At 37.1% G+C, this 26,235-nt stretch overlaps 1 protein-coding gene across 1 annotated transcript in view; it reads right to left on the bottom strand.

Annotated features, from left to right (window-relative positions):
- Positions 1–26,235, bottom strand: part of LOC134801940 (nephrin-like) — a 246,027-nt gene that overhangs the window by 28,320 nt on the left and 191,472 nt on the right. Inside the window, exons 7-8 of the mRNA XM_063774569.1 lie at positions 19,359–19,526; positions 18,628–18,759 (exon numbers count right to left, since the gene is read on the bottom strand). Coding sequence (XP_063630639.1) covers positions 18,628–18,759; positions 19,359–19,526 — 300 coding nt within the window. The remainder of the gene's footprint in view (positions 1–18,627; positions 18,760–19,358; positions 19,527–26,235) is intronic.

A 26,235-nucleotide genomic window follows, 5' to 3' on the forward strand; every position in this document is an offset into this window, starting at 1 on the left:
CGCCAATAAATAAGTACTTATTTAACTTATTTTGCGAAGCTAATGACAATTGTCACAAGAAACACGACAATTGTCACGAAATTCTGACACAGAACTCATTTCCTGTCAAGAATTACCGAAAGTTCTTTTAAATCTTGTGACAATTGTCATCATCGTCATCATAAACTTCGCAAGAGAAATACCTGTTTTTTGCCAATATAATAAAGTTTTTAAAATAATACAATGATGGTAGCAAACAGGAATACGGGCCGCCCGATGGTAAGCGGTAACTGTAGCCCACGGATGCCTGTGATGTCAGCAATAGTGACATTTGTCGAATTGTCGCACCTGTCACCGTGGTGAAATAGGGGCCTGATGTCAGCGTACGTTTGGATTGGCCTGATCATTTATATATCATCTTGATGTCAAAATGTGAGTTTGAATCGGCTTCTTGATCGGCTTTAACACCTAAAATCTCCGAAATTCCCAGCATAATATAATTTTCGTGTAAGCATCCATCAAAATCAGGGTTGCCCCCGGGCCCGGCGCGGTAATCGATTGACTGATTATGACAGGCGCCGTGCAGATTTTTATGTTAAGGAGTTAAGTTAATAGTTTTAGTGGTGGAATATGTGATCCATGATCTTTAAGAGTTAGGTTGATAGCTTTTATAGTGCCTGGATGTGTGAAGGAATGAAGTATCCGTGATAATTTTCGATGTATTAGTTAAGTTATTTGGTAAATGTAGTGTAGTTAAGTGTGTAAAGTTATTAAGTTATTTGGTAGTCGTGTATTATTTCTATGTTCAAACACTCACAGTATTTGAACCACTGAGAATTAACAAGTAATGAGTTGTAAATTTTGTTTTTTTTTTTAACTTAAGGCGAGATTCGTACCGGTTATCGGATTTCTTTGCTCATGAGTGTCAACAATCCTTTTCCTAATAAAACATAATACATACATTACATACAAGCATAGTATATAATAATCAACGATTGCCATCAATACAGGCTATAGAATATTCAACGGCCGTCCGTTCCACCTTAACCTTTCCGAGATTTGCCGATAAATAGTGTTTAGGCTATCTGTTAGTGCGAAATTCGTGGCACGTAGCTGCGTTAGTCAGCAGGGGATTCAAGATGGCGGCTGAGAGCGAATTTATTAGTAAAATAAACTATTTCTCTGTGTAAAAATCGGTTAAGTGCGAGTCGGACTCGCGTTCCAAGGGTTAGGTTTAAAGATCTTTATTTCTCATAAGAATATAATATTCACTTACACGAGAATTTCTTATTTCTTTTTTCATGCAAAATACATATTTTTCGGTTTCGGTTCCGTACATTACCCAATTTTTAACAATGTATCTTTTTTTATGCGGAACTTGAATGAAATGTCTTTAAAAAAACCCGGATCAAAAAGTCTGACTTACGCTCGTTAGAACCAGTAGGTTTGGAGATAAGGGGGGGGGGGGGGGGAATTTTCGGACCGACAGACAGACGCACGAGTGATACTATAAGGATTCCGCTTTTTCCTTTTGAGGTACGATGCCTGGTTTTCCTCTTTAAAAGAGGAACGCATGAGTCGCCACGAGCAGGCCTCCAACCCCCACCCACCTGGGGGAGCATACACTTGCCGCGTGTGTGGACGCGGGATCCTCTGTCGTATAGGGCTAAACGGCCACGAACGCAAGTGTCGTAAGTGTCGTAACCGAGATACTGCTTAAAAAATCTGACACAGATGAAAATGCCTAAGGCAGGGTGTCCAAAAAAAGTACATTCCCGTTGCCAGGGAAGTTTTGGGATTATACTGAGCAACTTTTACTATGGGACCAACCCTAAAATCGCCCACGAAAATTTACCCTCCCTTAGAAAATGGACCAGCTAAAATGTATGAAACAGCCAAATTTTTAGAACACCGTACAAAACTTTGTTCACGGTGCTCTTATGGGATCACTTCGGTCTTGCAAATCGGTTAAATGCATTTTTCTCAAAGACCGTTTGATGTAGATACCTAAAATTTGGAATAGTTATGGCAAGTACCATCACTAACACTGTGAATAAGTCAAAACTGCTTATTTCTGATTTTAGGGGGAAATTTAGGGGGTTGAGAGGGGTAGCCTGAATTTTTTTTTATTTGTAAGAATCGTGTGGGGTACCATTAGAAAGCTTGCAAAAAATTGAGTCGATGGACTGATTTTGACTTCATTTTAGAGTGCAATAGTTTCGATAAAAAATGCATTTAAAGTTGCAAGTTTTCATACAAAAATTTTCACCTCTGTCCTGGCGATTTTCGCGAAAACTATAGCTAACAGGCAGCTGACCAGTCAATACCCAACTTAAAGAAGCATGGAGACGGCGGGAAAATTATCAGCTTAACTTTATCTTTATTAGTTTTTCAACTGCAGTCTGATCTTTGGTTGCTTAGGGCTAGCTAACTGATGCTTACACTGGTCATTTCATATTAGGAAGTAGTTTTAGCGAGAAAGATCCTTAGTTAAAACTTTGGCATTGCAATTTATGACTTATTGATACAAAGTTTAATTCTGCTTGCTTATTTTTGTGGGATATTTTTTTTTCTGAATAGCCTACTATAAGTATGAGAGAGATCTACAAAATACAACCTTGTATATTGCAAATAAGTTTAAATTTCGAACGGGCTTTCCAACCAATTGACTATCTCAATGTGCTCAGTAAGAAACATATTTATCATTGCAGTTTATCTGAAAAAATTCAAATTAAGAATTCCGTTCTTCACTGTCGTTGTGTTTTTTTTTTCACAATAGAGCACATAGAGTTAGTAAGGCGTATAGAGAAAGGGAACGGTGCTCTGAACACCGTAGTCTTGACTTCGTGCTTGGCCAATTATTTTTCACGATTTCGGGTTTGGTCCCATAGTAAAAGTTGCTCAGTACAATCCCAAAACCTCCCTGGCAACGAGAATGCTCTTATTTTTTGGCCACTCTATGTATTAGCGCTAAATTTGAGGCATCGGTATATAATCGTCGTTTAGTATTAGTACCCACAACACATTGAGCTTACCGTGGGACTAAGTCGATTTGTTTAAGATAGTCCCATAATATTTATTTATTTATTTATTCGAAAAAGTGCAAAACCGCAGTCTCCTCAAACTTGCTCCACCGGTAACCGTACTGAATCGATGCGTACCTTATTTACGTCGATAACGTCTCCGCTGACGCCGCGTCACGAAACATTGATACACATTCCCCAATTTATATGAAACATTGACATATTCCACCAATTTATATGAAACATTGACATGTCCTACAAATTTATGTGGCGTAGAAGTTTGTGGGGAATTATCGTCAGGTTTTGACGGGTATTTTGATGCTGTTTTGATGCGAGGACATAACTCAGAAAATGTTTAAGGGCGTCAGCTAGCTGGCGCGGGTGCACGGAGTGGATGTAAGTAAAGGTGGTCCATCTGTCCATAAATAGGTCCAATGTGTATTGCGTCTCACATTTTTGCTTAATGAGAGAATGAGACGCACTGACATTGGACAGGTGGAGTACCACCCTAAAATCCGTCGCACGCGTCCGCGCCAGTTGTTAGCGTTGCTCATTTCTTCGCATTTCTTGCTAACCCCCTCACCCGCTCCATTCATACGCGCCAGCTCGCCCTTACGGCTCGTCCACGACATTGAGCGACTTGTGACGGCGGCAGCGATAACCATAGGTTATCGTTACCAACTATGGTTGTCGCTGGTATGGTTGTGAGCTGTGTTAGTGTGCAGTCACATTTACGCGCTGGCCAAGACATTGGGCGACTAGCTTCGGCTAAGGCGAAAACCATAGGCGGGAACGAAAGGTCCGATCGCTGTGTCTCGCTCCAACCTATGGTTGTCGCCTTAGCCGAAGCCTGTCGCGCAATGTCGTGGCCAGGCCGAGTGTACAGTCACATATAGACGATTCAAGAGCATGCGATTTTCATTACATTGCGTATTTGGTCGGTCGATGACGTCGGATACGTCATTACCAAACTTAAATGGAGCTGGGCGGGACATGTTGCCAGGCAGAGTGAAGGCAGGTGGACCAAATGTTAAAGGAATGGTGGCCGCTTACTGACGAAAGGAGTGCCTGGCGTCCGTTGGCTCGTTGGGTGGACGACATTCGGAAGATTGCGGGTCACTTCTGGATGAGATTGGCTCGGGACCGGGATAAGTGGCGTACTCGAAGAGAGGCCTATACTCAGCAGTGGGCGATAAAATGCTGATATGATGATGATGATGATTTGGTCGGTCGACTGAAATTATTGTACTATGCAGCTACTGTCGTGTTTAAATCCCGCAACTTTTTGTGCCGTAATAACAACATTATATATGCAGACAATATTGAAAAACATAATCATCTCTATTAAACAAATAAACAATCACGTATATTCCATAAATGTCATAAAGAAAATCCAATGTTTCCGACCCACCCGTCTCCCGCTTCAATATTTCATTAATAAAACGATGTATCATCAGTTTGAGAGTTTAAAATTGTATTAAAAGCGTTATTAATATTTTCGCAGATATAATGATCGTTATATTTGTATTGTATAAGGTGTCAGTCCGGGTGTTCATTGAAATTTGTATTCGCTGAATCGTGAAGTACTATGAACGCTTTCGGATGTATTTTGGCTAGGCAAATTAAAAATTCAGTCAATCGAGCCGTTTTATAAGGTTTCAATAATTTTTCATAGCTATGTTATTGTGTCGTGTCGTTGCACCAAATAAGTTAGTATAAGCTTTATTGTGATAAAGAAATAGTACAACATATATTGAGAACCAAAAAAAATTGTTTTGATTTTTGTTTCAAGAAAAAGTACGATGAACAGAATTTTCTGTGTCATTTAAGACGTTTCGTCTAACTATACTTAGTCCAAAACAAATGTTGTGCAAAAATAATATACATTATGCAAATATAAAAAAAAAGTCCAAAGGAACAAATTTGGTGCATTAATATAAATATAAAAACGGATTTATTCACTATTAAGTGATACACGAGTTTAAATAAACCATATTTGGGTAAGTAATTACAAAATTTTACGGTAAACAAAGTTCAATATCCTTCAAAATCAAAACCCTTTACCATATAATATTACTACAATGAACACTATACGCTAATCAACACATAATTGCCGTAAACTTTGCGTGTACGGTGACGCAATTACGCGTAACATATAATATCGAGCGTAATTAAAATAATTGAAACCTACAAGCGATAATTTAACATTACTGTAATTATAAGCTACTATTCAGTGTTCGTTACAATTATTAATATAAATAATTATGAATATGTGAGAGAGCCAGGACAAAAATGGTCAAAAATTGTTACAACCTGGTACCCCAAAGACGGGAAAAGGAAAAGAGGCAGACCTTACCGCAGATGGGAAGACGACATTAGAGCTATCGCTGGACCAACATGGACATGGACAAGAAGAGCAACTAACAGAGAGGAATGGAAGGTCTTAGGGGAGGCCTATGCCGGGAGGCAAGTCGACCGATGTCAACTCTAACAAAAATGACAACCAACCTTATTCTAAATCAAATTATAATAATAATAGTGTAATATGTTTGACTAGTATGACTAATTTGACAAATATTCAATAACATGACAAAACTGTACCATTTAAAAAATTTAAGGTCGAAATAAAAGGCTATTTTATTTTTATTTTATTTTATAATGAATATGTAATAGATAAACAAAAGTGCGATTTGATGGATATTGATATTTAATAAAATAAAATCGATAGTGAAGAAAGCGAAAGAGGATTGTAGCAAGTGGAAATCCGTGGTCTCTGCCTACCCCTTCGGGAAATAGGCGTGATTATATGTAAGTATATATGTAAATAGATAACACCCAGTCTAAAACGGTAGTCAAAACGTTATAAATTTCTTCTAGATGTCGCCAGTGAGCACAACATAGAAATTCCTCGGTAAATAATATGCGGATCTATCTGTTCACGATTCACTGATCACGGCAAAAACGGATGACATGTTTTGTTACTTGTAATGACGGCTGTCAATCGGTACCGTTGTTATGATCACGACTTGACAGGTATTTTCACATGCAACTGTTATATCTCGTTTTTTGGTATTTATCTATGGGCCAATAGTTGCCTGAAAATAAAGATTTTCATTCGTTCATTAGAAAAATAAACAATCTTGGCATATCTGTTTATTGAAAAACGCTTATATAACAACAGTAACTATTATTTATGAAAGTAAACGAATGTAGATGTTTATATAATATGCTGTATAATTGTTACATAGGTACATATTTGCTGTAACTTATTTATAAAAAGCGTTTTTCAATAAAAAGACACGTCAAGATTGTTTACCAATTTTCGAATGCCCTAAAAAACGAGGTACAGTTTTGAAAAAAATCATATAACTGCGATTATATATGTAAAATTGCATAATTATCTAAAACGATACTGCTACTGCTACGATACTACTTTGTGGAATGATAACTAAGAATTTGGGATCCTAACAGACGCAAAATAAGCTTCAACATGCCAAAACTACTGTAAAATAAAATATCAGCTTAAAATTTTCCGTGGTGCTCTTTCATCAGAAAGTGTTTCGTAAACTTTGTAGTTTAAAGCTCATAATAAGAATTTTATGGGCACAATAAACTTATAAAATATGTAACCGGGCATTTTCACTTAAAAGTGTACCATTTACTTTTTTTCGAAAATCCATCATGTTTTGGGTTATTTCTACTCAGGATCACGAGGACTATCGATTTAAAAAGAAAAAAAATGTGTCTAAAAAAAAAGTCAGTTTTGTGACGCATTTTCACATACATTTTGTATGGACCGTTACAAGACTGACACCCAAAACTTGTATGAAAAACTGGGGACACTTTTTTTCTTTGTCTCATTCAATAGTACTCGTGATTTTGAGTCTAAATAACCAAAAATTGATGGTTTTTCGAAAAAATGTTAATGGAACCATTTTTTCTGAAAACCCCCAACCATACCGCCTCCTCTATAGTCGGTTAGATAACGAATACGCAATAACAGGGCCTCAGGAATTATAAGGAAACAGTATTACGGCGTGATGCCTTAAAAATTACGTTGTTTTCCGGACTGGTGTAACCCCGCGGCCCCGTGTTTCAGGGGTCCGTGGGGCGAGAGAAAACCCTTCGTGAACCGTGTGGCCTAGTTCCAAGGCCTGGTTAACGTCAAAGTTGAAAGCAATAGCTCCCGTATTCTAGTACTGTAAGATGAATGGGGTATTTACTAAGTGTATTTTTGTTTTTAACAGTTTCCGATACCTAATTTAAATTGCACATGGCATCTTCTCGGAGAAACTGAAGTCTTGCGGGTTTTAATTGACGTATAGCCACATACCGCAGTCACCAATTTAATAAAGTCATATGCCGCCATAAAAAGTAATATTATAAAATTCGTGGCCAGTTCTTAGAATTGATCATTTCATGATTCGGCAATCATTTTATGAAATGATCGGTTAGCCACATCATGAAAAAGTCAAACCTAATCTAACCATCAATACCATGAAGTGATCACTGAACAATTCTAAAATGGCATCTCATGAAATGATCAAAATGATCTGGGCACGATATCTATACAATTATGATTTAAATTAAGCGGGGTTTATTTGAAATCTGATATCTTGTATGCAATTTACATCTTTCTACAAAGCATAAGGGACACTCGAGTTCCAACTTATACTTTTTGGTCTATAAACCGGTCCAGCAAAATGTCATGAATCTTTTAATAAAGTTTGAACCCTCTCAGTCTAACGTGATAAAACCCAGTGGGGCATAAGCTGGCTTTAAGTACGTCCTCGTGTTTTTTACCCCCTCCTTAACCCCCCTTCACCCCCACGACGTCACGTTCGCTTTAGTGTTGATTATTTTTCCTAGATTTTATCAAGTCATTTGGTGAGTAAAAATTGTTGAGGCAAATTTTGTTTTTATGAGATTATGTTCCGTTTTGCGATAGGAGTTCTGGCTTGTTTTGTCTATGAAAGCTGCGACGGGGATTTTAAGTGAAAATTCTGATTTTTCTGGATTTATGTTTTTATCCGTTACTGCTGGAGTGTTGTTCTAAAATTTTTGTTGTTTGAAATAATTAGGTTGACTTTCAGTTTGATCATGTGATACATATATACTCTTAAAATCTCGTAGTCTTTTTTATTGATTACTTTAACTCTTCAAATCTCGTAGTCTTTTTTATTGATTACTTTAACTCTTCAAATCTCGTAGTCTTTTTTATTGATTACTTTAACTCTTCAAATCTCGTAGTCTTTTTTTATTGATTACTAAGACGTATTTCATCCTAATTCTTAACGCAAGTCGATGAGGTGTTTTAATTGTGAAATTTATATTGAAATCGTTATTTAAAAATTCCTCCTGGAATCTTCAGCATAGGCCTCCTAAGGGTTTGGACTATTCCCTCGCTATACCAAATTAGCAATGTAGATTAGAAATTTCTTACCTACCTTTCACTCACAACTCACAGCTACAAAATTACTTGTGTACATGTTTTCTTAAGTACCTTTAAGTACCTCAGGCTTAACAAATAGGTAAATCCATTCTATTATTAGCACAAAACTCAGTGTACATTAAATCGTCTCACCACAACAATCACACTCACATCACACTATGATCTATGTTTAATGAGACATCCCTTTGAACGTTATATGTAACGTCCTATACGAAGTACATATGTATAACGTCCTATACGAAGTACATATGTATAACGTCCTATACGAAGTACATATGTATAACGGCCTACATGTAGTACATATGTTTGTGCGTTAACCGGCATATTGGGGAGCACAAACTTGTTATCTGCCATGCATTAATCATTTCTTCCGCTGTGCGGCGGTGTTGGTGTTAAGTTTAAGGCGGATTTGAAAATACATACAATTTTGATATAATGTGAAAAAAACTAATGTAAGGTTTTTGATAGGATTGTCACGTTTTACTGATTGATTTTGTCGCATTAATTACGGTAAGATAAAAGTATGTGGTGAAAAGTAAATCTTAAATTACAAAATATAAAACAACAAAAAGTCAGATACAAGGGGTAATATAATAATAAGAGTTTATGAAATATGACTTAACATATTGCCTGGTATTAATGACATAAAACATTCAAAATAGGTGTGCTTTAAGTATGTACATGTAGCTGCCTAGCCTACCTTATACCTGTTACTTGACATTTAGTAAACAAATACTGAGCAAACATCTGTCTGAACTTCAAGCTCAGTACCTACTATCATTATCAAATCATGGTCTAAACAAGATACTGCATACGGAAAAATAACATTCAACAAGTAAATAGACTACGTATGTTACACTTTTTTTTCTGCAAATTCACTAGCAAAGGCGTCTGAAATTATTTTATTACTTTGAACCGCTAATCGCCCCCGCTACCTTCTATCCCAAAACCCACACCCCCCAGAGAGGTGACAAGGCGAAAAACCCTATTCAGATATGTGTATGAATGAGGCTCACGCTCGCATTACGGCTCAAAAACACGTCTTGTCTCTGATGAAAACTGAAGGGAACATCTCTTTTTCAGAGCCCTTTTTAGGATTTGCGTAGGTATAAGTTTGAACCACAGACAGCGAATTTGCTGAGAAATAGGAGGCTGTTCGAGTTGCTCTTTTTTCAATGATTAACAACTCGGCTATTCTGATAGAAAGAGTGTCCTCGTACCTAAGTATATAGCTCTAATGAAAACTGACCGAAGGTAATGAACATCTGTTTTTCAGAGCCCTTTTTAGGATTTGCGTAGGTATAGGTTGAATAACAAACAGCGAATTTGTTGAAAACATTTAAATCAAAAATGAATATCTAGCTTAAAACAAAGACTTATATCCGTTTTACTTTACTTCAAAATATCACAGAAAATTAATAGTCTACCCACTCCATTTTCATAATACGCCATAAAATATGTAAGTATAAAATTACCTACAGGGTCGTTATTTCGCAACTTTACCTCTGCTGCGGTTCTTCGCCGATACACCCCACCTCATTATACACTATAATATAGTTTGAGCATAGACCTATAACCCTGCACGTAGGGTTGTAGGGTTGCCAACTGATATACAATTAAATAAGCAAAAATAGTTTGACATGAGTAAAAATGCAGACGAGAAGAGAACCTTTAGAAATATGTGTGAAACTTAACGCATTACGTGTGACCAGAAAGCAAAACATTTAATTGGTTAAAAACTAAAATAGGTAGTCCAAATTCAAATATACTATGTTATCTTAAAATTTAAAGCCAAGAAAAGGGCATGTACAGTCAAGTGTAAAAATATGGGTGCATACAACTTACTCAAAAATATGTCCCATAGTTCTTAATTCGCTGATATAGCTATTATCTATGGTACATATTTTTGAGTATAATGTGTGCATCCATATTTTGACACTTGACTGTACCAAGTTTATTTAGAAGTATAAAAAAGATACAACAGAGTAGCTACCCACATTTTAAAATTTTATTGGAAGCTTAAAAATCTTAAAAGATAAATATAAAACAACAATGATAAAAAACACAAACCAATGGAAAGTCAACTGCCACTCATAACTATGTGTCATTCATATGCGTTTCCTTCTTAGAGCATTTAATAAACGGAGGAGGAAGAGCTTACTTACCCCTCTGCCAAAAACCTTGCACAATTGTGCAAACTATTGTATGGACTGACGTTTATCTGACATGGCTATTTGTACGGTACGTACAAATAGTCATACATTTGACGTGCCCCTCCCCCGTAAAAACCGGAAGACTGTTTTATACAGAAAATGACAGCCAAGGCGTCTCCAGTTACTAAATGCTCTAAGGTTTCCTTTTACACAAACTCCCTGACTTTGCACATGTTAATTAAGCAAAAAATAAGATAATCAAATAACGCCTCGTCACAGCCCTGACACGCACGTAGCTCGCAGGGCTGTCACCGCGTCACGTCGCGCTCATTACGTTAATGAGGGCCCGGGAATTAATTACAGCACTATTTTATGCGCTCGAGTATTTGTGGCAGCCCTAAGCCTGGTACTTTAAATATAAAACCGATTTAGGATACGTGTATGGGGTTGATGGGATTTTTATTTAGTTTATTGGGAGGACAAATTAAACGAACGGATGTAGAAAGATTAATATTGTTTTATGAATATAGAGTGGCACTGAAATGAAATTGTGTAATAAAATTAATGATATTAATTTGAAGCAATCTTTAGGTAAATAGGGAAATATTATAGGACATTGTTACACAAATTGACTAAAGAAGTCCCATAAGCTCAATAAGGCTTGTGTTATGGGTACTTAGACAACGATATATATTAAGTAAAATACAAATACTTAATACAGAGTAAACACCCATGACTCAGGAACAAATATATTTGTTCATCACACAAATAAATGCCCTTACCAGGATTTGAAAGCGGGACCATCGGCTTCATAGGCAGGATCACTAACCACTAGGCCAGAAGGGCTACCGCGAAAACCGAAATTCGCAAATTGCGGGGATCTTTCTCTTTTACTCCAATGAAGGCGTAATTAGAGTGACAGAGAAAAATGCCCGCAATTTGCGAACTTCGATTTTCGCGGTTATAGCCCAGAGAGGTAGTTAAAACAAAAAAAAACTCAAAATCTGAGTAAAAACTTGGGTACTCTTAATGAAAAAGAAAATTTGTGAGTTACGAGTACATATTAGGTCAACATTACTAATCAATCATAATAAAATGTCGATGACCTGGATAATTAAAATTTACTGCAGCATTGCAGTCGGCAGCAAACACAGGAACTCAACAGCAGTAATGATGGTGCAGTCTCACTCCGAATGCAACCTTAAGTCAAAGATGCTATTCATGATTTAGATACCCGCAACAATTTTGACTGTCCGATTATTTTAAACGCCGTCACATCGTATTGCAGAAAATTACATAATAACCCGCTAAAAATACACAAAGATAACAAACCTACAAACAACACTCCACGAATTGGCTTTCCCTTTCATCCCCCTTTAAATAAAAACAATGTCGACTGACAAGATAACTTTGTAGGTCTTTGTACCGCTATTATTTGCAAGGAAAAGACTTCAGTCCTTTGAGTTAAAGGGTTGAGACATTTATGGATCTTAATGTGTTGGCTTTAGGTTCATTTTTGGTAAAGCAGTTAGTAAAATGATTTGGGAGCAAGTTTGCGGCTCAAAACATTAGGATACTTAAATAGCTGGACGGAGCGATGCTGAAGCGTGAAAGGAAATAAGAAATAAAGAATAGTTTGAGTTGGTAATATTTAGTTTATTTGAGAAGTTACTGTCGGATTGTGGAAATGATAGTGTTAAAGCGTTGAAGAAAAGAGTTTATGACAGATGGATAGACAGATTTTGAAGTGATTCTACAATTCAACTTTTAAAGTTGGATTTTTTATAATTATGTGGGACAAAATTATTTTAGTTGTATTTGTTTTTTGTCCCCAAAAATCTTACGGAGTGAAGTTTTTGTATGACATGATATACCGGGTGTGGCCTGTAATATGAGCAAAAAATTAAATAGTATGCTGTACTCCTCATACTGACCAACATTTGTTCAGCGACTTTAAAAAATAACTTGGGGTTTGATTTTTAATACACTTTAAAGTTTATTCTAAGACGCAATGTATTGCGAATTTTGTTATGTTTAAGGCGTGACAAAAGCAACGTCAATCACAATGATATGGCGTGGCGATGGCGTCCATTGAAGATAATATTTATTTTGTATGAAAAATAAACAGTCTAAATACTTCATAATTTTTAAAAGTTGTTGAACAAAAGTGTCACCGTTTGAGGAGTACAATCTATGTTTTAATTATTTGCTCATGTTACAGGCCACACCCGGTATAGTTTTTAATGTTTGTCATGTAATCTACAGCTCGAAAAGCATAAAATGGCACTCGAGTTTTTTTGTTTATTTGATAGAAGCAAAGACTTATGTAACTTCGTATAAGATGAATAAAGTCTTAAGGAAAGAACGTGCCTCGGAAATCAAGAAAAAGTCATTCTCGGATAGATGGCGCACACACCTTTGGCCTATGCTCGGCTAGATGGCGTGACGACACCGTTTCATATTTAACAATTTTAACACATACGAGTAGATATCAGTGAATGAACATGGTTCAAAATGATATAAAAATAATAAAATCATTTATCCATATATATAATTTTTTTTGATAATTTTATAAGTTTTCATTTTGAGTTTTAGTCGTGTGTCGATAGATGGCAGTAAATTTACTGTGACTACAAAATTTACTATGACAGGACCCCTCTATACTATCTATTCTCTTTGATAGAAGATACAAATTAAAGCGTTGCCTAGTGGTCAGAAACATGAATAATTTTCACCCATTTACGTCAAAATGAATAATTGAGAAATAAAAAAGGTTAGAATGTATGTATTAGGCACAGTCACGCTCCTTGATTGTTGAGCCATTTACGGTTCTAGCTAAATTGGACATTCCATAGCGCAAGTATTGAACAACCAATTTAGCTAGGACCCTAAGTGGCTCAACTCGAGGAGCGTGATGGTACCTATAAATTTTGTTAACATAATTTAGAATATTTTCAAATATAGCATGAACATTCACATACTTTATTGTTAGTAAGTATATGATATTAGCAAATTAGTTACAGGCATTCGATTTCAAATCAATACGGACTGTAATGTCAATTAAGTTAAAAATGTCTTACTGACAAAAAATTCTGAAGTAACATGCGTAAAAGTCATAAAAAAGCTTACGAATGTCAACTAATCCCATTTCCAAGTATTTTCCAGTTATCCCTCACTACAAACTTGTAATATAATCCCTCCAGAGATCAGGTTTCAACTAAACTATGGACATTCCAAACATAATTCAACAAAACGTCAACTATTTAAATTTAAACTAACGTAAATTACAGTTTGAATTTGAATTGAGAACTATCCGTTAACGGCGTAAACAGCCACGCCGGACTTCCGGTCGAATTATCATATTTCCGGAAACGGAAGCGACGGCCCAACATGGCGGCAATTTTTAAGGCTAGCTGCGTTTTTCGGGAAATTACGTCACATATTTGTTGTGAAATTTTTGCTTCCGTTGAAAATGAAATGGGATGAAGGATTTTGTAGCTAGAATGTATAGTATAAGGGCTACTCTACACTAGCATCTCCTGAGCGTCGGCGTCTAATCAACTCTATGGCTTAGTGATCCAAAGGACTCGAGCCTTTTAGCTCTTTTTTTAGGGCTCGCCTCATTTCTTGACGCCTAAAAGGCTAAAAGCCTATTTAGCTATTTAGCCCCCGAGCCTAGTTCTATTTAAGATCCTAGATTCTTGGGGCTAATAACCTTATTAAGGCTTGGGGCTAAAGAGCTAAGTAGGCTTTTTTAGGGGCTTAATAAGGTTATTAGCCCCAAGAGTCTAGGCTCTTAACTAGAACTAGGCTCGGGGGCTAAAGAGCTAAATAGGCTTTTAGCCTTTTAGGCGTCAAGAGATGAGGCGAGCCCTGAAAAATAGAGCTCCTAAGGCTCGAGTCTTTTGGATCACTACTATGGCTGCTGCTCGACGCAACGTTGGTGCAACTGCGCAGCGACGTCATTTTCCATAACGCTGACTCTTAGAGCATTTAATAACCGGACTCGTCTTTAAGAGCTTACCCCTTTGCCAAAAACCTTGCACTACTGTGCAAACTTTTGTATGGACTGACATGGTTATTTGTACGTATTTAATAATATAATAATAATAATATTAGGGGACATCTTACACAGATCAAACCTAGCCCCAAACTAAGCAAAGCTTGTACTATGGGTACTAGGCGACGATATACATACTTGTATAGATAAATACATACTTATATACATAGAAAACAACCATGACTCAGGAACAAATATTAGTGTTCATCACACAAATAAATGGCCTTACTGGGATTCGAACCCAGGACCATCGGCTTAGCAGACAGGGTCACTATCCACTAGGCCAGACCGGTCGTCACGTCATTTGACGTCCCCTCCCCCGCAAAAATTGGCAGACTGTTTTGTACAGAAAATGACAGCCATGACGACTCCAGTTACTAAATGCTCTAAGCGCTGACTAGACACCGAAGCTCAAAAGAATATGACATAATTAACTTTTTGAATTTTTAAAATATGTATAAGTCACCCTTAAAACCTTTCGGAAAAAAGCGTACTTACTCCTATCTTAACCCTTTATCGGGTAAAGGCCTCAAAAAATGTTGGCAATGGTTTTTTTCTTGTACAGGATTTTTAGTACTATAGTTGGCCAAGCCTCATGGCTTCAATTGAGGGCTTTTTTCAGTTTTGTCCGTTAAAGGGTTAAAGGTCGGCAATACACTTTCAACCCCTCAGGTGTTGCAATGCAATTACGCCCATGGACACCCCCATGAGCGTAATTGCTTATCATCAGGCGATTCGTCTACTCGTTTGCGCGTTGTTTGTTTGTTGTTTGTATCATTAAAAAAACCGGACAAGTGCGAGTCGGACTCGCCCATCGAGTGTTCCGTACTTTTTAGTATTTGTTATAGCGGCAACAGAAATACATCATCTGTGAAAATGTCAACTGTCTGTCACGGTTCATGAGATACAGCCTGGTGACATACAGATGGACAGTGGAGTTGTAGTAATAGGGGCTCTTTAGGTACGGAACCCTAAAATAACACCCACGATGGGAACGAGTTTGAGTGTGTAAATTATGTCGTTTGTGAATAATTAATGTCACGAAATTAGGTACCTACTTATTTCAATGTGATTTTCCAAAACCAGGAAAAATGTTTTGGACAATAAAGAGGTAACTACATAGACGACTCTTAGTGTAATAGCCGTAAACGCAGCGGCCCCGCAGCTCCCGTTAGCGCATCACCCGCCTCGCTGAGCTCACGCTCGCAAAACGCTGGCTTCAAAACGCTGTAACTGCCTTGCGGTAAACGAAGAGAGCGGTATTTTGATTTTTAAATCTTTTTTGGTTTAATACTTATTGATATACATGAAAATGCATGTGAAATATAAGTCGAGTAAATTAGTATTATCCGAAATAACATAGATTGTACTTAAATTTCGAATACACCTTTCGACGGGCATCCGTTGCCGGGCTTCAGACCGCCAACAACTCCTGAAGATGCCTCGTAGAGAGGCGAAACACGTGTCGGGTATTGTTCTTTTGGTGATGGTTGGTTATATTCATTTGCGTATTTATTTTTACAGTGGGAGGTTGAGAACGTTAATTGCATGTAAAAAATACGCAATTAAGTATAACGGGTTAGCACTGATTGACTAGCACGTTATCTTTTCGCGGATTAGCAAAGTAATATTTTGGGGTTAATTAATGTGGATTTCCGCAAAGTAACGCCTGATTCCATTCCCTACGTTAGGTACCTACCTATATTTTACTATGAAATAAATTGATTAAAACTTCGAAATTTTAATCAAGACATAAAAAATCGCTTAACATCTCTACCAAGTCTAAGTAGTACTACTCAACGATATAAAGCCCTCAAAACTTCAAAATGAACTCCATACCTTGACCCAGCATTTTTATCGGGACCTATGGACCCTTGTAATGTCTTACTAACTCGGAGCGAAACGTGACTGGAAAACATAGCAGGAAAACGAGAGGGTTACATGTGCGTTTACTGTCGTATGTATTACTATGTATGTGTATAGCTTTAACACAACTGGCATGGCATGGATACCTTTTCTACTCCACGAGCAACGAACAGTAATAGCTACGTATAGAAATCTGACTAGCGGCTCGATTTGGAAAATGAATTAGATTTCTACTAGACTTCAACAAGTTAAGATACGGATAATTAAAGATATTTGTAAGATAGATATGTCAAATTTGACGTTTCCGCGATTCTGGAGGTCCTCTTGAACGATTTCGACAAGTTATGACTTAGATATCCAACTCACATCTAGTCGATATCTAATGTAGATCTAGTTGATCTCTAAATCGTCTCAAGATCTTGTGATTATCTCGAAATCCGAATAGGCTGTAGAAGTCAACAAGTGCGACTCGGACTAGCGTCGTAGCGTTTCGTACGCAAAAAATGGCAAAAAAATCACGTTTATGGTATGGGAGCTTAAATATTTATTTTATTCTGTTTTTAATAATTGTTGTTATAGCGGCAACAGAAATACGTCATCTGTGAATTTCAACTGTCTTGCTATCACGGTCTATGAGATACGGCATGGTAACTGACAGACGGACGGACAGATTGATGAACAGACGGACAGAGTAGTCTTAGTACTTAATAGGGTCCCGTTTTGACCCTTTGGGTACGGAACCCTAAAAATGCACGGCACGTGTCTGGCACGCTCAATGTCTGAAGATGTAAACCGAGCTGTAAGCGTGAAGTAGTAACAGACAGACAGACATACCGAGTTACTTTTCGCATTTTACTGGAGGCCTCCGCCTAATTTTTCCTTTGTATATACCATTTATTTCGTTTACTTTTTTTTCCATTTATAATACTTACTGGTTTTTTTTTGCCTTTATAGGAGTGTCCCACTGCTGGGCAAAGGCCTCCCCGCTTTCTCGCTATTTGGTCCTATCCAATCACACTCCAAGCACACTCCCTCCCGCCACTCTTTACAATATTAGTAGGTAATATTAGGTAAAATTAAATTCATAGTAGTCTATCGAGATATGTTAATCTGTCCTACGATTGTGTTTGTTCGAGCAAACCAAACAGTACTACACAATACACATTATGATAGGTATACATGTGTGTATTCTACCGCAGTCATGTACATGTGTAGCTGGCTTTAGCTGCGGGCGTTAGTCTACATAATGTCTCAAATTCACTGGCCATATAAACGGTTTCGTGGTGGAGTTGGACGTGGAATGCTCAAACTGGAGATGTGTTCGAAATTTGAATATCTTAAATTTACGTTCGAATTTTGAAATTATTGCATCTGGATATTCATTATAGAGAGATATTATACAGTGTATTTGTATGTTTTGGGTGCGGGGATATTATTGGTAGCAACAAACTCGCAAGATATGATCAAAGTTGACCCTCTACCTCAAATTCTCGCTGTATTTGGTGCAATACTAATTTGTACATCTAAAGCTCGTATTAATACTCGAGACTATTACCTAACTACACTTGAGTAGCCATTCGATAGTACTAATATATCGATAGAGTCATCAAATACTCCGGGGTTTTGGGTGGGGTAATGATTTCGTGTAACTCATATAACTTTGTTTATTGTATTTTACAATAAGTGTAACACTAAGCTTTTAAGCTTTATTAGAATGTGTTCTTCATAAAGTACAATAAGTATAGATTATAAAGTGTATTCATCCTTACGTGTCTTATCATGTAAACAAACGTGACGTCAAAGTATCATTACAACAATACGATTCTTGGACAAAATAGACTTCGCAATGTCAGATGCTTTTGAGGTGATCCGTTCGTTACTGCGATTATTGATGAAAATCTTATTAGATATGATATTTTTCAGTGGTTATTTGGTTGATTTCAATACTTTGTGAGTTTCTTTAAGTATACAACAACATTTAAAGTGATGATTATTGTGTAATTCCAGAGAGAAGTGTGATAATGTCTTCGAGAAGTGTTTGTTTACATTACACGATAGGACAAGTAAGGACACTTTAATATTGGATGTACTTACATAGCACGTTGATAGTGTGAGTAGCGACGACGTTTTCGGTCAGCTGCGCGTTGATACCGTGACAGACGACGACGATGGAACGTCTGTCTCTTTCCACTGTCACTGTTATGTTCGACGTTGTGATCCAGCCACCTAGAATTTAAAAAAAAGAATTTTTCAAGCTTAGAATAAATTTAAAAGTGGAAAAATTACTGCCTAGGGTGGGACTTGAACTCACCCAAGATTCGCTGGCTGTGGATGAGGTCTTGGTGGCTGTTGGTAGCACGCTGGAGTATCGATCCGGAGGCCGTGAGTTCAAGTCACACAGGCAGTTTTTCCACTTTTAAATTTATTCTAAGCTAACTGCGGGTCACCTCTGTATGAGATTGGCTCCGAACTGGGATAAGTGGCGTACTCGAAGAGAGGCCTATGCTCAGCAGGGGGCGATCTAGATATGATACGATGATGATGATGATAAATAAATATTTAAATATTATTGGACATTTTTACACAAATTTACTTAGCTCCAAGGTAAGCTCAAGAATAAATGAAATTATGATGAAATGTGACGTTCCATGAGAATAGGTACCTCATGGCGGCTGGCGCTTACGTCGCAGATCACCGCAATAGTATTGGAGCTGCGTTAATAATAGCGTAAACGCCAACCGCCAAAAGGTACCTTTACCTGGGAAGTCACAAATTATTTAACTGGTTTTTACCAATCGAAGCAAGTAAAACACCTAAACCCTCACCTTCAGGCGATATAACAGTGCGATTGCTAGCTTCCTTATGGTGCTTGCCTAGCACCAGCCACTTAATGTCAGCGGCAGGGTTGGAAGGGGCCGTGCTGCAGGTTAAGGGTACCGGATCCCCTACCCTGGCTTCTGTGGGGCCGGCGATGGTGACGTGGGCTGGGGCGACTGTGGAAGAAAGAAAACGGTAGGTTAGATTTTAAATTATGGGACAATATTTATTACACAAATCAATCTAAGTACATAGCTCCACGGTAAGCTTGATAAGGCTTGTGTTGTGGGTACTAGACGTCGATATATAATATATATTATATAGATCGAAAATATCCATACCTCAGGAACAAATATCTCTGATGAAAACACAAATAAATGCCCTTTAACCCCCGGTTCGTAGGTAGGTTTTCTAAAATGATTATTAAAACCCGATTTTCACACATCCTGGTGTTTTTGGGTTCGTTCAAATCAGAATCAAGCATATTCAATCCCGATGCTAAAAAAATGACCCAAAAATTTGTATGAAAATTGTACTTTCCACTACGTCACGCACGTACAAGTGAAAAAATTATTCACACTAAAACATGACCTAATGGAATGGACATTTTGGTACATCTTTTTTTAATGGTAGGATGGAGAATGCTATCGATTCTGAATAGAATGAGCCCAAGTATGTCCAGATTTGAAAGAATCAGGTTTTCAATGTTTATTTTAGAAAACGCCCGGCAGGGTCTATACTGACTAGGCTAAGAGGCTGTTAAGTTCTTAGTTGTTACCTTACTAAAGTAAGGATACTAAGTTCGAAAAAATTCTGAGTTTCTAACATTATAACATGCCTTTTTTACCCGATATTTTAGTCCCCAAGTCACACCTGACCTTTAGGTCCGAACTTAAAGACTTCAAGCTTTACCTTGTTCGAGCACTAATTTTGTAAGCCTCAGAATATTTACTATGTTGAAAAGATCATTCTCATTCATTTTATATTCGATATCTACATTTCAATCTTATAAACTTACGGAGGATGTCTCAAGGACTTGCTCATTAGGGCAAATTGTCTTTGAACTGGGGATTACTATAAGTTCTCGATGATAAGTGCTTTATCCGAATAACAGTCGAAGAGAATTAACTTTCTCAAAAGCCAGGAGAAAATATGTCTTGTGTCAATGCCATTAATTCTTTACTATAAAAGCTGGTTATGTGTCTCCTGAATTAAAAAAAGGTTTGAATGCTCGGATAATATCAATATGTTCATTAAAAAAAAATTTACAGTTAAAATTAACAATACTTATAGTCTTTGGTTACCGCGAGAGTAATTCATGGAATGAGTCACCCGTTGACCACGAACGTTGACTGCTGTAAAGGGTTCGGAACGCAGGATGTATTTTAAATTAATTATACGCGAAATAATCCGGTCAAATACATCGTTTTATTTCAGAAAATTTAACCACACAATAGCAACCTGTGGGCTGATTATACTCATAAACGGTACAGCGCTCTGCGTGTTCAATATAACAGCGCTTTCAGAGTGCTGATGGGGCTGCCCAAATTCTGTAGTGCATCGGGGATGTTCGCGCAGGCGCGAGTAGACTGCTTCTACACCACCATGCGCAAGCGAGCTACATCCCTTGTGCGCAGAGTGAGGGCCAGCTCCAACAGCATTCTGAGAATGTTGGCAGGCAGAATCGATTGCCTGTACTTGAATAACTGCTGCTTGATACACGCACGCAGAAATAAATAAATAAATATAGTTATTTTAAGGATAGTTATGTAGTTCTAACACTAGGATAACACTATTTATATTACTAACACAAATGATCCTCGATGGTCGTAAATAAAGAATTTATTATTATTATTATTAATAGATACTTTATTAAATAAATTGCGTTCTCTCAATATAAGTATAATGACATTATTTTGTCATTACATCAAAATATCAAAATAGTGTAATAACTTCATTATCTTCCGTCATTCTTTCTGTCATTTCTGATTCCATCATTCTTATCAATTCACAGTCAGTAGTAATGTCATTTCTAGTATCATTACATACATAACTCCAATACTGAGGGAAGATATTTAAATAAACTTCATTGCTTGCCGTGCTTCCTTCATGACAATCCCTACACTATCACTAAAAATATAATTCCTTCAAAGTAATGTCAATATTCGTTATAGTGTCGAGCCCATAAATAGTTTCAGATTCTTGTGAGTTAAAATAGTAACGAACCTTGATTACAGTAGGTACAATCAGAATGTGATTAAGGTATAATTCAGCAGAATCAGACTAATGTTAATGTCAATAAGCATCAGGCATTCCGCTAACAAACGGAATTGAGTATTCTGTTTAGGATAGTTGTATAGATTTAAGATATACTTATAATGTGATGGTGAAGGATAAGTTAGACTTTGTACATTCGTCTTTGTTATGATTTCCGCCTTTCTTATGTGCGATCAAGTATTTACATACATACACACTGATTTGTACTATACATATTCATGTAGTTTTTTCTAATGTACAGTCGCCATCAGATATATCGGAGCGTCCGAGGTGCTCAAAAATATTTGAACACGCACTCTAACGCCTTGACAATAGAGACGTGTTCAGATATTTGTGAGCGCCTTATCCGCCCCGATATATCTGATGGCGACTGTATGTCAAAAGCGTGTGTCACGAATACACTTCAATTCAGAATTGTTGATCAAAAATAGTCATTCAGTCAGATTCATAATAAAATATTATTTTTTATATTGACTTACGAAGTAATTTCTCTTTTATTTTAAAAACAAACGAAATCCAGACACTCACCGCCTGAATCATTAAATAAATACCAGGTATTCCCCAAGGCAGCACTCTGGGCCCAAATTTATTGCTATAACAACTTAAGTGTTGATAAAAAAAGTTTGATAAACTCCTTAAAAAAATAACGCCAATCGCCTCGGAGTCGTCGATTTGACATTTATTTTCGTTCAACGCAAATCTGAAGTTTTAATTTCTTTTCAAAGTCCATCGACGCGTCCAACTTCGAGAATTTACTTAAAAAACGGACCAAGTGCGAGCCGGGATGAAAAGTTGGGGGTTGTGATTGAGTTTTATTTTATTGGTTGTTTTTTTTTTATAAGACTAGGTACATCGCGTGGTACAGTCGCCACCAGATGTATCCGAGCGTATAAGGTGCTTAAAAATAAGTGAGCAGGCTATATCTAACGCCGTTTGGTCTCTTTTTGTAACAGCAATATTAAATTTGTTAAACTATACTGCCCTCCTAAGCCGAACAGCGCTATCTCAAAAACAAATAATTTTGAAAATGGAATTCTGAGTTATAGAAACTAAAGTATACATTAGCAATGCATTTTCGTTTGAGATAGCGCCACTCGGCTTAGCAGGGCAGTATAGTAACCTCAAGATGAGGATCAAGGGGACTCAAAGCATGTAAATAAATCTGTACCTACGGTTACCACCAGTTTGGCACTGACATATTCGCTAGTGTGTGCGTAACTTACTTTCTATGCATCGTACTCGCATATATGTATATTATACTGCGAGCGAGATATACAGGTTGGCTAAAAATAACTGCATTCCCGTTGCCAGGGAGGTTTTGGGATTATACTGAGCAACTTTTACTATGGGACCAGCCCCGAAATCGCGAAAAAATAATTTGGCTTTTTCATACATTTTGGCTGGTCCATTTTCTATGGGAGGCGCGATTTCGGGGTTGGTCTCATAGTAAAAGTTGCTCAGTATAATCCCAAAACCTCCCTGGCAACGGTAATGCAGTTATTTTTTTAGCCATCGTGTATAGAAAGTAAGTTACGCAGACGTTAGCGAATACGTCAGTTTGACACTGCTGAGATAGTCGTGGTAAGGCTGCTGGTTGAAAATTAAATGATGAAATAAGAAGAACAAATTCTGCAAATAAAATGTTAGCTTAATTTTATAGAAATCTCAATGAGGAGCCCTAAAAACTTGTCACCAAAGATCACCATCGCTAACTGAATGGTTTCGTAGATTGACTTTAGGAAAATATTGACGATTCCAAACTTTGTCGCTCACACTGTTTGTGTACCTACTGTCTGGAGTATTTTACCCGGTACCTATCTAGCAAATTTATGTTAGTCATTTATACTTTACATTTGACTACATTTAATACATATCCATGTAATATATTTGAGTTCAGGGTTTATTTCCTATACAAATTTTACTCGTAATGTTGGTATCGCCCAGTGCGATTTGAAAGCAAAATCATACATTCTTTATGTTTCTTTTAATTCATGATTTTGCACTTCACGTGTGTGTGCAAGTGTCAGTGAAGCATTTGTATCTTTCGTACTAGCTGTACATTATTTGTGGTCACTTACTTCCATTCTGTGTCTTCCTTTATTTTCTTTTAGGTACCATTTTTTTTTCTTATATAGGTACCTACATTACTCCTATTTTCATAACTAATGAATTGAAACCAATATTTACCTTTATAGCGACAATAGTTTCAGACAAATCCAAATTCAATAATATAAAAGCTCGATGAATTTGTATCTAATAAAAAGGTAATCTTCCTTTTAAAAAAAAAGATTTACCTACTTTCATTTTAAAAGACCCAAAATAAAATAGCACTGCAAAATATTACATATAGACCCTTCCCAACGAGCTCAAGTTCTGATTTGACAAAGAAACCAATCATCGAAGGAAATGTGTAAGATATAAAGGATTGCAGAACAAATCATCGCTTGTTTGGGTACACATGAAATACATTGAGCAATGAACGGTTGAAAAACTCTGTACAGAAAATTTCTCTTGAAGGGACATAACAAATATCCATAGATTTGAGTATAATTCGGTCGGTTTATATTACATGAAATTTTTTGTATGATTGAATTTATCTTTTTTGGTATGAGTCTTTATAGGTTTTTTTTCTATAATTATCAACTATAAAAAGTTGAAGGATACCTACCTCAAACTCATTTATCAACATCATATTTTATTTATTTATTTATTTATATAGCCCTTTATTCTGAACATGATTGTTGGTTTTTAGTTTTGAATGTTTATATGAAGTCTCTTGGTTCAGTGTGCCTGTCGGCAAAGGCCTCCTCCAACTCCTTCCAGTATTTCCTCTCTCTTGCCACCCTTGTCCAGAGTGGTCCCACTGTGAGTATAATTTCGTCTTCCCATCGTGTTAATTGAGGGCCTTGCGATCTTGATCCATCTGTAGGGTGCCACATGAGAATTCTTTGGCTCCACTTCTCTGTTTTGCATCTTATAGTGTGGCCTGCCCACCTCCATTTTTGCCTGTCTATGTGGGTGAGGATGTCTGTCACTTTTGTTCTGGTTCTTATGTCAGAGCTGCGGTTTCTATCCTGTAATTTTACACCGAGCATGCTCCTCTCCATAGCTCTCTGGCACTTTGCAAGTTTATCTCGTTGTTTTTTAGTAAGAGACCAAGTTTCGCAGCCATAGGTTAGACATGGAAGCACACATGTGTTAAAAGTTTTGCTTTTTATCCGTATACCAAGGTTGCTTTTCATGATTTCTTTGAGTGACCAATATTTGCTCCAGCCGGATGCTATTCTTTTTTCAATTTCTTTATCCATTTGGTTCTTGAATGATATTATTTGACCTAGATATACATATTCTTCAACATAGTCCAGACTGAATCCATTAACTGCAATTTCTTGTCTCCTAGAATTTGTCATCAATTTAGTCTTGTCTGAGTTAAGCTCCAGTCCCACTGCCTCACTCTGTTTTGCTAGATCCAATAGCATGCATTCTAGTTCTTTTGGGTTTTCCTCAAACAAGACTATGTCGTCGGCAAACCTGAGGTGGTTTAGGCGTGTGCCATTTATGTTGAGGCCAAGGTGTTCCCATTCGAGTTTCCTGAAAATTTGTTCCAAGACAGCGGAGAATAACTTTGGTGATGGTGGGTCACCTTGCCTGACACCTCTTTGTATAGGGAAGTTTTTGCCAGTTGATTCTAGTCTAATTCTGCTTTTGCTGATTGTATATATCCTTCGGATAATTTCTACGTATACTTCGTGTACTCCTTGTTGTTGCAGGCTTGTCCATATACAGGTGTGGTTAAGGCTATCGAACGCTTTCGAGTAGTCGATAAATGCTATGAACAAAGGCTTTCGGAACTCTTTATACTTCTGAATTACTTGTTTTACTGTATGGATATGATCAATTGTACTATAGTCTTTCCTAAATCCAGCCTGTTCGATTGGTTGGCATTCGTCTAGTGTTCTTGATATTCTTTCTAGTAACACCTTAGCAAAAACTTTGTATATCTTTGACATGAGGCTTATTGGCCGGTAGTTGCTGATATTGTCTTTCGCACCTTTTTTGTGGATCAAGATGATGTCTGATTCTCCCCATTGGTTTGGGATTATCCCTGTTCTTAGAATTTCGTTAAATACCACTGTTAGGATTCGGCTAAGTTCTTCAACTGTTCCTCTCATAAGTGCATTGGGTATTTTATCTGGTCCAGGGGATTTATCTAGCTTCTGAGAGTTTATTGCCTTTTTGACCTCTTGTACAAGTATAGGTGGTACCACATCGCTTTCATGCAGTGGAAAGGCTCCGGTCGGTGGTTCAACGTTTTCTTGATCTGGGCTTGAACTTTCTTTGCTGTATAGGGCTTGATAGTACTCAGTTGCTACTTTCTGGATTTCTGTTCGGTTAGTGAGGTTTGTCTCTGCCTTTTTCAGTTTGGGAATCCATTCCTTTCCTTTTTCCCTTAACTCTTTTAGCGCTTTCTTAGTACCGCCTGTTCTTATTATATGCTCCTCTATAGTTCGTAGTCTTTTTAACTTCCTGTCATTCCTCATGTTATTTCTTATTGTTTTGCTAAGATTAGATATCTTCTTCCTGTCTTTATTATTCTTTTCTGAGATG

This window comes from Cydia splendana, chromosome 23 (assembly GCF_910591565.1).
Source record: "Cydia splendana chromosome 23, ilCydSple1.2, whole genome shotgun sequence".
Lineage (NCBI taxonomy): Eukaryota > Metazoa > Arthropoda > Insecta > Lepidoptera > Tortricidae > Cydia > Cydia splendana.